Raw genomic sequence first — 14,163 nt, 5'->3', positions numbered from 1 at the left:
AACTGCAAAGTTTTGTCCATGAACTTGTGCTTCCTTCCACAATGAAAAAAACCCAAAAAAAACCAAAACAAAACAAAAACAAAAAAATCCAAAACATGTATTTGTGACCCATAGTTGTAAATGTGAGGCAGTGAGGTTGTCTGTCTTTCTAGAGCCTGTGAGGGGCTGATGATGGTTCTGCAACCCTCTTTTACACAGAGTCGTCTGAGATTGACCCCAGGAATGCTGAATTCGATAAACCAACTGAAGATGGACCTGGGTGTTGTAGTTGATGCTTTTAGTGATCTCTCTTTACTATACTTCCTTAGTTTCTAACATTGTTGTTGGAGCTGGTCTATGTGTCATGTTTTTAACACTACAGTAGTGCGAAAACAGGTTTGTCAGAAATATGAATCCGGTTGCGCCTTCTGTAATCCATCAGCAACAAATTGAAAATGAAGTTTAAGCAGTTACCCTCTCAGAACTTGCAAGATGAGTCTGTCACTCAGAACAGCATGCACAGTTAGCAGAAACTGGCTTCCCTGGATATCAAATTCACAGCATGTGGGATGAAATATAACTTATATCAACTCAAGCGCCTTTGAAAATAACCTTGCGTCTGCATATGTGTTAGTGCCGTCATATCTGCAAATGCTTTAAAAGGCTGGAAGCTGTGAGGCAGATGAGAAAGTAAAAGTTTGAGGCTGTGTTCTCCACTACCAACCAGACCGGGATGTCAGAGACTTCTGACTTTCCTCGGACAGCTTTTCGGCAGATGGACTGTGGTTTATTCTTTGTTTGAGGAGTACTGTACTTTACCTTTTTACAGAAGATGCTGTGATTTCGTGATCAAGGAATCTGCCTGTTTGTTCCACATCAGTATGGCTTTGGAAGATATTCTTAGCTTCAAAGACAGTTATTTGCGTGAAAAGTGGGTTCCTTTTTCACCTTTTGAGGATATATTTGCATCTCTTCACATGACGAACAACTACAGCCTTGGATGGAGAACACCGGAGACATCTGATAGAAGTTGTCAGGTTCCCATGCACTTTTTCATGCCGCCCTTGCCAAACTGCCTCAACAAACCCTCAGCTCTTCTTCGCCCTCGCAAACACTCAGCGCCAGTCTCCAGGCCTTTTCATTTGTCTCACGGAACAACAACCCTGGGTTTCATCTTCCAAGGTGGGGTGATAGCAGCTGCAGACACACGCGCCAGTGCTGGAGGACTAGTTGCCTGTCCTGCTGTCCATAAGATTACCCCGATTCACTCCCATTTAGTGGTCACCTCCTCTGGCAGCGGTGCAGACTGCACGCTGTGGGAGCGGATTCTGATAAGAGAGATCCGGCTCTACGAACTGCGACACGGACGGCGGCTTTCCATACGCGGCACAGCCAAGCTCCTCTCGTTTATGTTGCATCCCTTTAAAGGTACTGAGGTGTGTGTGGCTCTCACTCTGTGTGGCTGGGATAAAGAAACCATCCACCGTGACTCTGCACCAGTCTCGCAAGAATCATTGATGAGTGATTATAGCTCCTCAGCTGCTGATGGTAACCAGGATGCTTCAGAAACAGCACAGTTGCCATTCCACAACAGCGGCCCAAAGCTGATTTATGTGTGCAGTGATGGAGCCCGACTGCAGGGAAACGTTTTCTCCATTGGGTCCGGCTCTCCATATGCTTATGGAGTTCTGGACGGGGGGCTGAGATGGAGGATGAGCAAGGAAGAAGCCATTTGTTTGGCGAGAGAGGCTGTGTTCCGAGCCACTCACAGGGATGCCTACTCAGGAAACAACGTGGACCTTTTCCATGTCACAGCCCAGGGATGGAGCCAAAGGAAGAGGGAGGACTTGAAAGAAGAATATTACAGGAGGATGCAGGAGAGAGGGGAAGCAAGGGAGGAGGGGGGAAAAAACAGTGACAAATGTTGCTAAATGAAGCAAAGCAGATTGGGAGGAAGGGAATGTGGGATCTGTAAAAATGTAAATTTAAGTGAAGTGAAGTCCTCTTCAGAGTTCATCAACTCCTGTCGGCTGTCATATATCTTTCCCACATCATTAAAACACAATTGTGTAAGGAATATTGGTCAGCCAACGGAGGAATTTATTGACCCTTAACAACAAGAAACATTAAAAATAGAAAGCGGTATCAAACAGAAAATCAAGAAAAAAAAATACAAATCACTAATGAATCGTAAACTGATGTTTCAAACAGCAGAATAAACAACTGAAATGACAAACATGGGGAGGATGTTTTGTGCAAACATGAGGCATACTTATAACTTCAAAGTGACAAACAAGAGGGAACTCCTCTGCATAATATCAAAAATAACAATGGAGATGATTCTTCAAAGGCTATGTGCACAAATAAACATGAATAGCTATATTGCATGTCTGTAAATTTATACAAAGAAACAAACAAATAATCAAATACAGGATTCTAAACAACAATTGATATGACACTTCAAAGTGTAAGCTGTATAAGCATGAATAAATGTATGTCAATTTGTGAACAAATACTCAAATATCATAACCTGAAAGACTGATTGACATGATTCGTCTTAGTACACATCAGGTATGAATAAGTGAATAAATAATACACATTCTTCTCTCCTTGAAATTGTAGTTAGAGCACCCGATTCAAAAAATAGAATTTTACATGGTTTATGGAACCCTTACTCATTTATCTACAGCTCGAAAACAGCAAACTAATGGACTGTAACTTTTGCTGTTCTATTATAAATAATGTTCTTGGACACATGCTGAGGACAGAGTCAAAGGATTTACTGGGCAATGGATATTTAAGATGGAGCTGGAGGAAGAAATGAAACATTTCAGTGTTTTTTCTCAAACAAACTTGTCAATACAGCTGACTCTGACTGCACTATACTTATATTATCTGTTTTCCACATGACAATATCAGTCATCATACCAGTGTTTGGGCGTTATTTAACACGTGCAGCTGTCCTCCGCGGCCACAGGGGGCGCTGTGCAATTTCACCCACACACTTTTGACGTCTGAGCAGTTGGGCGGCGGAAGTTGCTTGCTCATCATATACTCTTAAACATGGCTCTTGCTAGTGTGTTAAACAGTGATTGTGCGGATTTTTCATATAATATTTGCCAACCTCTGAGTTTGGGTCACGAGGCCGAATACAGCGGTGCGGGATTCGAGGCTACTCCGGGCGACGGCCTCTGCTTTTCCCTGAGAAACCCGCTGTGTGCCGTGGAGGAGGATGGCGTCGAGAAGAAAATAGAGTTCCTCCACGGAACTACCACGTTAGCTTTTAAAGTAAGTAAACGATGTGCTGGTTGTATCTAACCGATACCACTTAACTCTTGCAGGCTGTAAAATTGTCACAAGTCGGTATCCAAGTCACCTGTACTCCGTAGTCGAGTTAAACGAAATAATTAGCATTAGCATGCTAATGTGGCTACAATCCGCATTCTCATTGTAGGTGGCCTCATACATATTTGACATTTTATCCGTGAATGTTGTCAAAAGTTCAGTGGAACCGTGGGTTAGACAGAAACTACAGTGCATTTTCTGCCTTTTAAGAGTCCGTTCATCTGTTCGTTGAAAAATCCTCATACATTTGTGTGGCCAGTATGTCAAAAGTATCTGTCTCATGGAATCTGTAAAATGGATTAATTCGTGCATTGATCTACAAACATGCAACTTTTCCGGAAGAATCTGTTATGTAATTATGAGAGCTTGATTAATCTACATTTATGAAACCACCATACAACTGTCGTTTATTGGACATTGAAATATAATCATTGTTGTGATGGATATTGCAGGCAGATTTAGTGTAATACATGTATCAAATGTATTTGATCGAATTGATGTAGCACCAACAAGTTGGTGACTTGAATCACGTTGAAAACTTTCATGTCTGAGTGCTGCAAAACCCACGCACCTGTTATTCCAAATGTTTTATATGTTTTTAGTCTGTTAGTATTTGTGTGAATTGCCATTCTCCGATGTCACATTTCAGCTGTAAACCTGCAAATCCACTGTCAACCAGGCATGGAATTGTTAGGGAAGACATCAACTAACACCAGTATTCCAAAAACAATGAATTTGTGCATGTGAATAGTTCTGGAAATGCTGTTTTAATCCAAAATCAATTAAAAAGCAGAGCTCGAGAATTATATAAAGCAAGATGAATAATATGGAGATTCTCTTTGGTTGTACTGCTGATTTGTGTAACAAATAACCAATGTAGTTTCAGATGCTGATAGATTTTTATTCTGGTGGTTTGAAACAAAAATAAAGGAAAAAAAACTTCTGCAATTGACAAATTGCAGGAGCAAATAAAGTTATTATACTTTTGTGATAAATAACTACGATCTGTTGAAGGAGCTGTGCTTAGTGTTTGGGTGACTTACAATCGTCATGAGTGTAAAGTCTGCAACTGCACCTCTAGCATTTGACAAATGCAGTAAATAGTACCAATAAAAATTATGTATGTCCCAGTGGTTACTTTTTGGTCTCCTTGTGGAACTTGTTATTAAAATAAATGAGAAAATATGGTTCTTTTTATCTCTTAATGAGAACCCCTCCAGCAGACATCTTCCTCTGACAGTGCTTTTGTTGTAGTGGTAGGACTGCTGTTGTAAATTTCAGTTTGTGTCAGTGTTTAGGGAAGAGGAAAAAGTCTGTTTTTTGTGTCCCCCCCCCCCCCCCCCCCAGATTACTAGTGGAGTAAGAGGTACTGCTGATTTAGATCCTGCCACTGACACAGTATACACACATATTTTACTCTTTGGTTTGAAATGTAGTGATTGGGTAGTGGTATAATTTGAAGAGGGCATGTTCTATCGCTGAATGTGAGGTGTGTTTGTCCCTTCATCATCAGTAAAGTATTTAACACATGTTGCATCCGCACTTTCACCTCTCCCAGTTCCAGCATGGAGTTATTGTTGCTGTGGACTCCCGGGCCACGGCGGGCTCATACATCGCCTCGCAGACGGTGAAGAAAGTGATTGAGATCAACCCGTACCTGCTGGGCACCATGGCCGGAGGAGCTGCAGACTGCAGCTTCTGGGAGCGCCTGCTGGCCCGCCAGTGTCGCATCTATGAGCTTCGCAACAAGGAGCGGATCTCCGTGGCAGCAGCGTCCAAGCTGCTTGCCAACATGGTGTACCAGTACAAGGGGATGGGACTCAGCATGGGAACCATGGTGTGTGGCTGGGACAAGAGAGGTCCCGGTACGTAATGCAACTGTAATCGATTGTTATTCCTGTGAAGTTGTTGACATTTACACTTAACAGATGGGCAGTGACATGTTTTTAATATTGTACAGCGTGAGTATTTGCTGTTACATAGGATTATTCAAAAACCATAAGCCTGTTAGTCTGTTTTTTTTTTTTTTCTCAGTGATCTGTTGGACTCTTCAGAGAACGGTAAATCAGACTGCTGTCTTCAGGACCCTTTCTTGATTGCTGTTCTCCACTGAGTCTTTGTCACAAGATAATATAATAACAGTAAATACTCTTAATAATGCATTTTATCTACAAAGCACTTTGTTTAAATAAATCTCAAACTGCTACAGTTGAGGATAAGAAAATTAAAACAACAAAAATGAAAGGTAAAATCAGGTAATAACCCCCCTAACATGGTCTCCTTAACTTTAAACTATGGGATGTTATTTATGTTAACCATCATATATGGATGCTATGAAGTGTATTTTGTTTGGAGTTCTTTCTCCATCTCAAGCGCAGCTTTACTTACGCCAGCTTGAAGTTCCCTCTATTGGCCATTAGATGGTGCTACATCCTCACTTTTGCCCTCCCCCAGTTTGCTCTTTGAGCCGCGGCTTTTGGATGCCACACAGTGTGAAGCCGTATATCACAGAAGGTGTGCTTAAAGAGGCCGCCACGGTGACACAGTAATGGGAAATCGATGAGGCTGGGACTGCGGGCCAGCGAGAACGCAACGCCGTGATGGACGTTGGTGTCTTGGCCCTGGACAATTGGGTCGCATGCATAATGCCCATACACGCACCGAGATCGATGCCAGCTTTGTCTGGAAAGCGCAGAGGTCCGAGTGAACAATGACGACCGGCCAGCGTGCCAACAGACGTAAATGACACGTGTTGAATCCCGGCAATCAATTGGGGAAATAACGATCCCCCTATAAGTTCAATAGGTGTGGGAGCTTTGCCACAATGCCAGTGATTGAATGGTGAGGTAAATGTCATGTAAATTAAATCAATTGCGATTAGGGGGGAAGCTCATTAGCCAGCTACAGTTGTGTCAAGAGCACTTATTCCCCTGATGAAGTGTCTTAAGCTGCATGAAAAATAAATAGAGCAAAAGCGATGTTGAGGAGCCTGACAAATATGACTTTGTAATAACATTAAATGTTATGACACTTGTAATCAGTCAGTGCTTTCTAGCATGATTACTGCTTCACATCTGACATGGAAACCACCTTTTGTTGCACCCTCTAGCGCTTCCTGTCAGAACACAAGTGTTTTATAATCAGGCGACGTGCGATTAGCTCCACAATGCAAAAGTAACGGAGCACATGATCCGAGGTTTCATCAGAGGAGACCCATGTGGCGGTCGGTTTCACAGCCTCTCCCAGGAGGGTGATGTAAGAGCCTCCCCTCCTCTGTGCGGCGGCTGCTGCTCTTTTTATTCCTGAGCCAGTCGTGAATTCAAGTGGGAAGGACAGATGACAGACACTGACCCATTTGATGCAACCCACCCATGCATCGCCCCGTGCTCCTCACCTCTGTCTGAACGCTGTCATTCCAGGCAGCTGCACAGGCTGCCGTTATAAAAAAAAAAAAAAAAAAAGGAGCCTCCTTAAGCACCTGTCATTTGATTGATGGAGTGGAAGAAGCCTCACTTGGCTGTCCCTGCTGCACGTCCGCGCCATCCAGGCCGCATGCCTCTGCTGCTTTTATAGGGACCTGGTAAATTTACCCCCCCACCCCCACCCCTTCCTTATTTTTCCCTTTTTCTGAGCACCTATCTCTGCCGCTGTGCCTTTTTGGCACCGGTGTTTGAGTTGCAGGATCTGTTAAGCGATATCTCATTGAGCTCTACAAAGGCCCAGGTGTGTTTGGAAAGAAATGGATATGGGAAGTGTTTCTGGATGCCGCTCTGCTTCTATACTTGGACCTCCTAAAGAGTCCTCATCCACCTCCGTCAACTGCGCTACTCAACACAAGAGGCTGCCTTTACAACTCTCTCTCCCTGTCTATTATGTTTTTAACGAGTCTCTCACAGTTTTCAAGAGGAACAGGCAGGTCTCAGAATGGCAAATTACCCCCGTGCATAGGCAGGCGCTGGATGATTATCATGGTAAGCTAACGACAGGCCGAGGAAGCTGCAATTTGCCAGTTGAAAGCAATGGCAAGCTTCTCTTTTTTTTCTCTCTCTCTCTCGCACGGAAAGCGAGTGGCTCTCTATCGCTAATAGACTGTCACTATTTTAGCTGAGAATCTCTGCGAGCGAGGATGTGCAATCTGGGCATTTTGAAGTGTTTTTTAATGTGGGAGATGAGCGATCGCGGTGGAAATTAGTCAATTTTATACGCGTGTGCTCCTGCGCTTTCCTGTGCGAGTAACATTTTCACAGGTTCAGGGTTTTTTTTTTTTTTTTTTTTGAAAGCGCAATGAAAAACATGCCTTTTCGCAGGCTGTCTTTCCACCATCTGCAGGCTGACTGTGGGCGAGCGCACGAGGCAGGTGCTCGTCACCCGCTCCGCGTCACTCGGCGATCGGGCCCGGCGGAGTGTGTCACAGAACAAAATGTCTCGTATGTGTCCTCGAAGTGCGGCGGGGCTCAAGCTGTCCCCTACAAGTCCGACGGAGCGCTGCGGGTCCACGGTGTGCATGACATTGCATATTTGCACACCCTGAACACGGGCTGGCCTCACACCTCTGCGCTTACATGGCGAAATGGACGAAACGGTGTGTACGTTAGCGTACGAGGAAGGCTGTGGGTGTGTTGAACGGGTTCGGCGCTCTCAGGGTGCAATTGTGCCGTTGCTCCTTGTCTGCAGGTGCAAGATGCAGCTACCTGAGCAACTCACGTTGTGGGTCGATAGTTAATTTTTGGCCTGTTGGCGGGGATCAATACGATCTGGAGCAGGGTCCCTGGGCAGGCAGCGCCGCGGCCTGCGCCGTGTCAGCAGGTTCCCGCGGCCGGCGGCTCCGTTTTACTTTAAGAGGATGCAGCTGTTCCGATCTGCCAGCCTTACTCCACTTGGAGAGGTTGCAGCTGTTCATATTCTCTCTCTGGAGGACACGGCCAGCGTGCATTTACAAGATTCTGTGTGTTTTGTTTTCGGGAGGGCGGCGGCATTAGATGTACGCCATCTCTGTTTTCCTGACAAAGCTCCGCAACTAAATCGGGAGTAACACAACTCCCCGGTGCGCCGCTGGATCCTTCCTCCCCCTCCTGACCTACCTTTCGTCCCTTTTCCTTCCCAGGATTGTACTACGTCGACTCCGAGGGCAACCGGGTGTGCGGCGATTTGTTCGCGGTGGGCTCCGGCTCCATGTACGCCTACGGCGTGATGGACAGCGGCCTGCGGCACGACCTGACCGTGGAGGAGGCCTGCGAGCTGGGCCGCCGCGCCATCTACCAGGCCACGTACCGGGACGCCTACAGCGGAGGGCAGGTCAACCTGTATCACGTCCACAGCGAGGGCTGGACCAGGGTCTCCCAGGAAGACGTGCTCCTGCTGCACCAGCAGTACAAAGATCAGGCGTAGCCGACGGGAGTCAGGAGAGCGAGGGGAAACGGGAGAGCGGGGTGGGTGGGTGGGTGCAGGAGTTCATTCTGATTCTGTTACTCTAGTCTGTTCTGTAATGTCACTACATTTTGACACATAATAAAAAGGATTCATCTGCCCATTGATTCACTCTTGTATTTCTTCTCTGTCTCGAATGTGAGCGTTTAACAGTGTCGGCGAGTTCCCGTCACCCGGCGCAGCGCTGTTGGAGGGGCTGCAGCGAGACGGCCGATGACTCAAAACATGGCTTTAACACGGTGTGGGAGTAGTGCGCTGCTTGCCCTACATACATTTCATTTGGATCCTACCTTGGGAAACGTCGTCTTTTTTAAATAAAACCTACGATGCTGTTCTTTTTTTCTTCCCCCCTTCCTGCGAGTGCAGCTCCTGTTATTTTGCATGAATGCTGATTCCACCTTTTTAGATCACAAGTTAGCGAATTGTGTTTGTCGGATTTCTATTTCCCTCGTAAACGTGCAGCCCTGCTGCCATATTCGCCTTCTGATGTAGTCACTTTGCTGCTGTTTGTGTTTACATTTCAGTCATCTGCTCCCTCAGCTGCTGGGATTTGGGAGGTACATCTAAAGCCTGTTTTGTCTCCTTATATGTTGTGCGCTTATTCGCAGAGCAGCACCGTCTAAATGGGTCTATTTAATTGCATACCACCAGCCTTAGTAATTGTGCCTCCTGAGTTGTTTTCTTTCTCATTGATAATGTTCCCTTCCTCCGCGCACGTTGCACAAATACGTCTTTTAATTGGAAGGGCAAATTTATTCTTTAATTCCTCCCTGACACACTTAGCTTCTCGATGTGCAATGTTGTGTGCCATGCTGCCGTGGTGGTTTACAACGTAACGGCCTGCGCTGGCAGTGTGTGCCCCGCCACTGGGTTTTATGCTTCCGAATAAACACCAGCAAAGGCAACGGGAGAGACTGCTAAAGTCACCGGTTTCAAAGCGTGGTTAAAAACTAGTTTCACAGGTGACCAGTTAGCAGATGGAACAGGAATGGGGAATTCGATAAATGGAAATGAGCGGGTCTCGTCTATGAAGCTGCTCCTGGTAACTCAAGTGATGGGAATTACAACATCAATAGGCTGCGGATACTGTGAGTGGCTGCAAGGGCACGTGTCCATGGAGACCAGTTAAAATAGAGAAGGTGTGTGTAAAAAAAGCACAAACTTTGGAGGAAAAAGTAGCCCGAGCTGTTTTTCACAGCGGGGTTAAGGGACGTGCATGCTGATTTTTCTTTTCTGCAAATGGAGGCTGTGTATTTTCAAATGATCTTCGTCAAAATGTTGAATGAAGACATTGTCCTCCGGTGCCTTTACAAATCAAATGGACTGGATTGCCATTAGGGTTTACTTAGCAAAGAAGAAAAAAAAAAAATATATATATATATATAATATAAAAACAGCCAGCTTTTAGAGACTGCAATTTCTGTTCATAATTGCTCATTGAAATAGCGTTTGAGACAAAGCACAGTGAGACATGTTCATATGGAGTCTTTGTAACCTGGAGTTTAAAATCCCATTTTCTTTTCTTAATATACCAAACGTATCATACGTGAACCAGATAGGCAGAAATAATACCCAGCAACAACGACAGGGAAAGTGTTTCTCTTCTCCTCCTTTATGCTCCACTTTTCTACTGTTTATTGCAGATCTGGTGTTTTAATCAAAAAATATCAATTCGCAGAAATGTTCCAGGTGTAATTATACACACAGGCATAGAGTTATTCATCAGTCTTTTGCATTATTTTTTTTTCCACATAAGGGTCACAGGTTGAAGACAACAAAAAGACAGACAACTGGATATTTCTTACCTGCTGGCAGTTTTCCAGTCGCCAGTTACCGTCAAGGACTTGCTTTAGGGACTGAGCTGGAAAATGCGAAGCATCAAAAGAGGCGTCCAGGTCGATGGGAGGATGCTGCTGTGAGCGGAAGAACTAACCACTACACCACTGTACACCGTTTACAGTGGCCTCCAAAAGTCTTCATGCCCCATGAGCCTTTCCTCATTTTGTCACTTTATTGGGATTTGATGTGATGAAACCAACACATGTCACATAATTGTGAAGTGGAAGCAAAATTATACTTGATTTTCAGTTTTTTTTTTCCCCACAATTGCCTATTCTTATTTGTGAAACGGCTCAAGCTCAGCCAAATTGGACGAGAACGTCTGCGAACAGCAATTTTTAGCCGTGCTACAGATTTTCATTTGGATTAGGATCATTTGCTTTGACTTGGCCATTTTAACACATGGACATTCTTTGATCGGAACCTTTCCATTGTAGCTCTGCCTCTATGCTTTCAGCCATTGTCCTGCTGGAAGGGGGAACCTCTGCTCCAATCTACTCGAACAGGTTTGCTTCTCAGATTGCTTTGTCTTTGACTCAATCCATCTTCACTCTTTGGCTTTCTTTGTGCCACTCCTCCATAAAGGCCCAGTTCGTGGACATTGTTGTTTTGCTGATGAATTGCTGCACAGACATGCAGTTATTGTCAGAAAGGGACAAATATTCTGAGACGCAAAACAAACCACACCAATTCATAGATTTAATATAATTAAAGCGACTAATCAACGGGTGACACCAAAGTTTCCAACAATGCCTGGATAAACAGCCGGAGTTTGAAAACAGAATTTTCACAGAGTGATTAATTTACCACAAAAAAAAAAAAATGATGAGCTCTGCTCTGTTGATTCTGTTGTTTAGAATAAATCATTTAGGCATCGGTAATCTTTAAAAGTGTTTTTTGTGGAAAAACACCAGACTGAATGCAAAGGACAAACGCACATTTTACACTTTCACCTTGATGTCAATGTCACTGTTCAGCTGTCCGCTGAGGGTCTGCTTGAATGTGATAATTTTATGAAAAAAATAGTCAATTTGACACTATTTCATTCCTAAAAAAAATAGAATAAGCTGACAGATGTATTTAAATGATGCAGGTAAAGTTACAGGTTTAGACCGCATCACTTTTTATGATTTGGCACAAATAGATAAATAAGGACATCGGAATTTATCTTTGAATTTATCAAAAGTGTGTATAGTTTGATTTTACATACGGCTTGATTCACTTTAAAACCAAAGGGACAATTCACAGTATAGACAAACCTAGTGAGCATTTATTTTATCCATGGTGATATCCATGTATTTTCATGCAGTCAGATCAAGACAAACAGGAATCAAAGACTTTTTCTGACAGTGGAAACATCTAACAGGCAGCCCTGATGCTGCACCTCACCAGAAGCTCAAAAGGCTGAAAACAGATGATAATTTTAACAAAACATTGTCATGAATTCACCAGTAATTCCAGTTGTACGAATTTTAGCGTTTGCCCCCGAGTTCTTGTTTATCTTCCTACTTTTTAAAGAAGGCAAAGCCACCGAACCTTTTATTTGATTTTCATTGAAAGAAGATGTTCACATAATTGCTTGTGCTTTGGAAATAAAAGTAATAGAAATGGAATAAAAAAAAAATTAAAAAAAAAACCCTGGCATGTGTTTATCAAAATGAGAATTCCTCATTTCAAAACATAAAAAAAGAGCTTAATTTGCAAATTGCATCCACCAAATATTTCCCCCAAACCAGTCAAAGTGATTTAAATTTCCCATTTCGGCAACTTTTTCTTTCCAGTCCTTTAGAGTTTGAGTTTGTGGAATTAAAAGCCCGTGTGGGGTCCGCCGTCTTGACCTTGTCTGGTTGTTTACTTTCACACTGTCAAGACGAAAAGGCAAAAAAAAAAAGTTGTCACTGCCACAACGGTGTGAAACCTTGCAGGTTTTTGTGTGTCTGATGAGCATTTACATGCATTGTTATCGCTCGGCCTGTTCCTCGCCGTCTCACTGACACCTTAACCGCCATATCTCCCCTCCTGGCTGCTCCTGAACTGAATCCTGATGAGCGAGAACACTGTGGAGCCTTAATTTAAACACAAAGTTTCAGATCATGCAAAGAAAAAAACAACAAGATATCTGCTGTGATTCATGATACACTTAATACCACTGAAATTAATGCAGTGGGCTCATGTTTGATTGTCCTTCGCTGCTGTAACAATAGTGCTTCCTATCAGAACGCTCCTGAAAGTCATTAAATGCGGACATTGAGTATTTCCAAACATCTTGCTGAAGAGTTCCGCGCATGCATCGAGAATACAGTGAAACAAATTAGAAAATAAATTGCACAGTTTACGGCACTAATACATTTCATTGAGTGTCGCCCTTCTTTGGGCATTAAGCTTCCCGCGCCGCGGCGGAGTGTGTCCACGCATGCAGAATCCCTAAGCAGCTCTCATTATTGGCCGTGTGATTTAGCTTGAAGGTTTCGGTTCATAAACCCGAGGTTGCTGTCCATGTTCCCGTCTGCCCTTTTGGCCTGTCTCCTTGTGCTTTGAGGAAACACCTCTCACCGTGTGTGTGTGTATATGTGTGTGTGTGTGTGTGTATGTTTTTGGACTCCTTTACCCAGTCCATGTGTGACCTTGGCTTTCTACCAACGCACTGTAGGCAGCTCGCCGTGCCCTTGTAGACAGATTTCCATGTCTGGCACACAGATTACAGGTTGTCAACAGGTATTTTCGGAGTGGCTGCCATTATCCGTGCCATCTTTCAGAATATTTTCACAAAGCTTTACGCTCAGGACAAGATGGTGACACTCTGGGGAGGCGTGACAGAATGAAGAAAATAGCTCTCTTTTTAATTTTTTTTTTTTTTTTTTGAGCTAATTTAGTCGGAATGCAATGAAAAAGACCAGCTGGTAATACTGAAAGGTGCCAGCACTATGATTTTCACACTGTTAGAAAATAACCCCGGTGCCCACATTATGCCATCTGTCAGGTGGTCATATGTGGTTCTACTCAGCAGAAACCAGATCACATCTGAACAGAGCCGTCGCAGCCCTGGCACTTCATTCCTCAAATTCGCAGACATTTAGCATACAGAGTGAGGTGTTATTTCCCATGTTTTCATCCTGAAGCTTAATAATTGGATCTAATCAGGAGCGGGAGTTCATGCTGTAGCTGACTGAGTATCTTGAAGCTGTTGTTTATTCCTGTCGATGCTTTACCTCCATGCAAAGAGAGCAAACAGAGGAGGAGTCTATCTGGCTTTGGTAATGACTCCCGGCTGGCTGCCTCTTGTCCACCCCAGAGGCTCCCGGGTGTCACATCATCACCACACCCGAGTCGTTAAATGCATGCCAATTCTGACAAACAACAAAGCTGGCATGAAGATAATTGTTTGTGGTCTGCGCGCGTGCCCTCTTCCTCCGCCGGCGCAGGAGGCAGCCGCCGCCGCCGCCGCCGCCGCGCCTCGTTTGAGAGGTGCTGTTTTTCATCCCTCGCGATGACAGCCACACTCTTGTCATTCCCGCCGCGTTCTTGCCTCGGCCGCCTCACTCTGCTCGAGACTGTTCCCTTTCCTTCTCCTCC

General features: G+C 44.3%; 2 protein-coding genes across 3 annotated transcripts; both read left to right on the top strand.

The window, feature by feature from the left end:
• Positions 1–750: 750 nt before the first annotated feature.
• On the top strand, positions 751–1,910 carry psmb11a (proteasome 20S subunit beta 11a). The gene is made up of 2 exons (XM_030115089.1): positions 751–1,454; positions 1,575–1,910. Exons 1-2 carry the CDS (start codon positions 861–863, stop codon positions 1,908–1,910), a joined length of 930 nt encoding a protein of 309 aa, XP_029970949.1. The 5' UTR covers positions 751–860.
• Positions 1,911–2,986: 1,076 nt separating this feature from the next.
• Positions 2,987–8,858, top strand: psmb5 (proteasome 20S subunit beta 5). 2 transcript variants are annotated; one of them, XM_030115506.1, is made up of 3 exons: positions 2,987–3,267; positions 4,883–5,184; positions 8,424–8,858. In XM_030115506.1, the coding sequence occupies exons 1-3, from the start codon at positions 3,043–3,045 to the stop codon at positions 8,710–8,712; spliced, it is 816 nt and encodes a 271-aa protein (XP_029971366.1). In that variant the 5' UTR covers positions 2,987–3,042; the 3' UTR covers positions 8,713–8,858. The 2 variants fall into 2 exon arrangements, with proteins under 2 accessions (XP_029971366.1, XP_029971367.1); XM_030115507.1 differs by having other exon boundaries at positions 2,988–3,267; positions 4,883–5,189; positions 8,429–8,858.
• The last annotated feature ends 5,305 nt before the right edge of the window (positions 8,859–14,163 follow it).

The sequence above is a fragment of the Salarias fasciatus genome, chromosome 18 (genome assembly GCF_902148845.1).
Source record: "Salarias fasciatus chromosome 18, fSalaFa1.1, whole genome shotgun sequence".
Taxonomy (NCBI): Eukaryota; Metazoa; Chordata; class Actinopteri; order Blenniiformes; family Blenniidae; genus Salarias; species Salarias fasciatus.
This window is presented reverse-complemented; position numbering and strand designations above follow the sequence as displayed.

Bases quoted from the DNA above. Each gene is read 5' to 3' on its own strand.
- psmb5 (XM_030115506.1), top strand. From the start codon at position 3,043: ATGGCTCTTGCTAGTGTGTTAAACAGTGATTGTGCGGATTTTTCATAT. The intron at 3,268-4,882 runs GTAAGTAAACGA...CACCTCTCCCAG, and splicing joins CTACCACGTTAGCTTTTAAA to TTCCAGCATGGAGTTATTGT. The intron at 5,185-8,423 runs TCCCGGTACGTA...TCCCTTTTCCTT, and splicing joins TGTGGCTGGGACAAGAGAGG to CCCAGGATTGTACTACGTCG.
- psmb11a (XM_030115089.1), top strand. From the start codon at position 861: ATGGCTTTGGAAGATATTCTTAGCTTCAAAGACAGTTATTTGCGTGAA. The intron at 1,455-1,574 runs ACCATCCACCGT...TTCCACAACAGC, and splicing joins TGTGTGGCTGGGATAAAGAA to GGCCCAAAGCTGATTTATGT.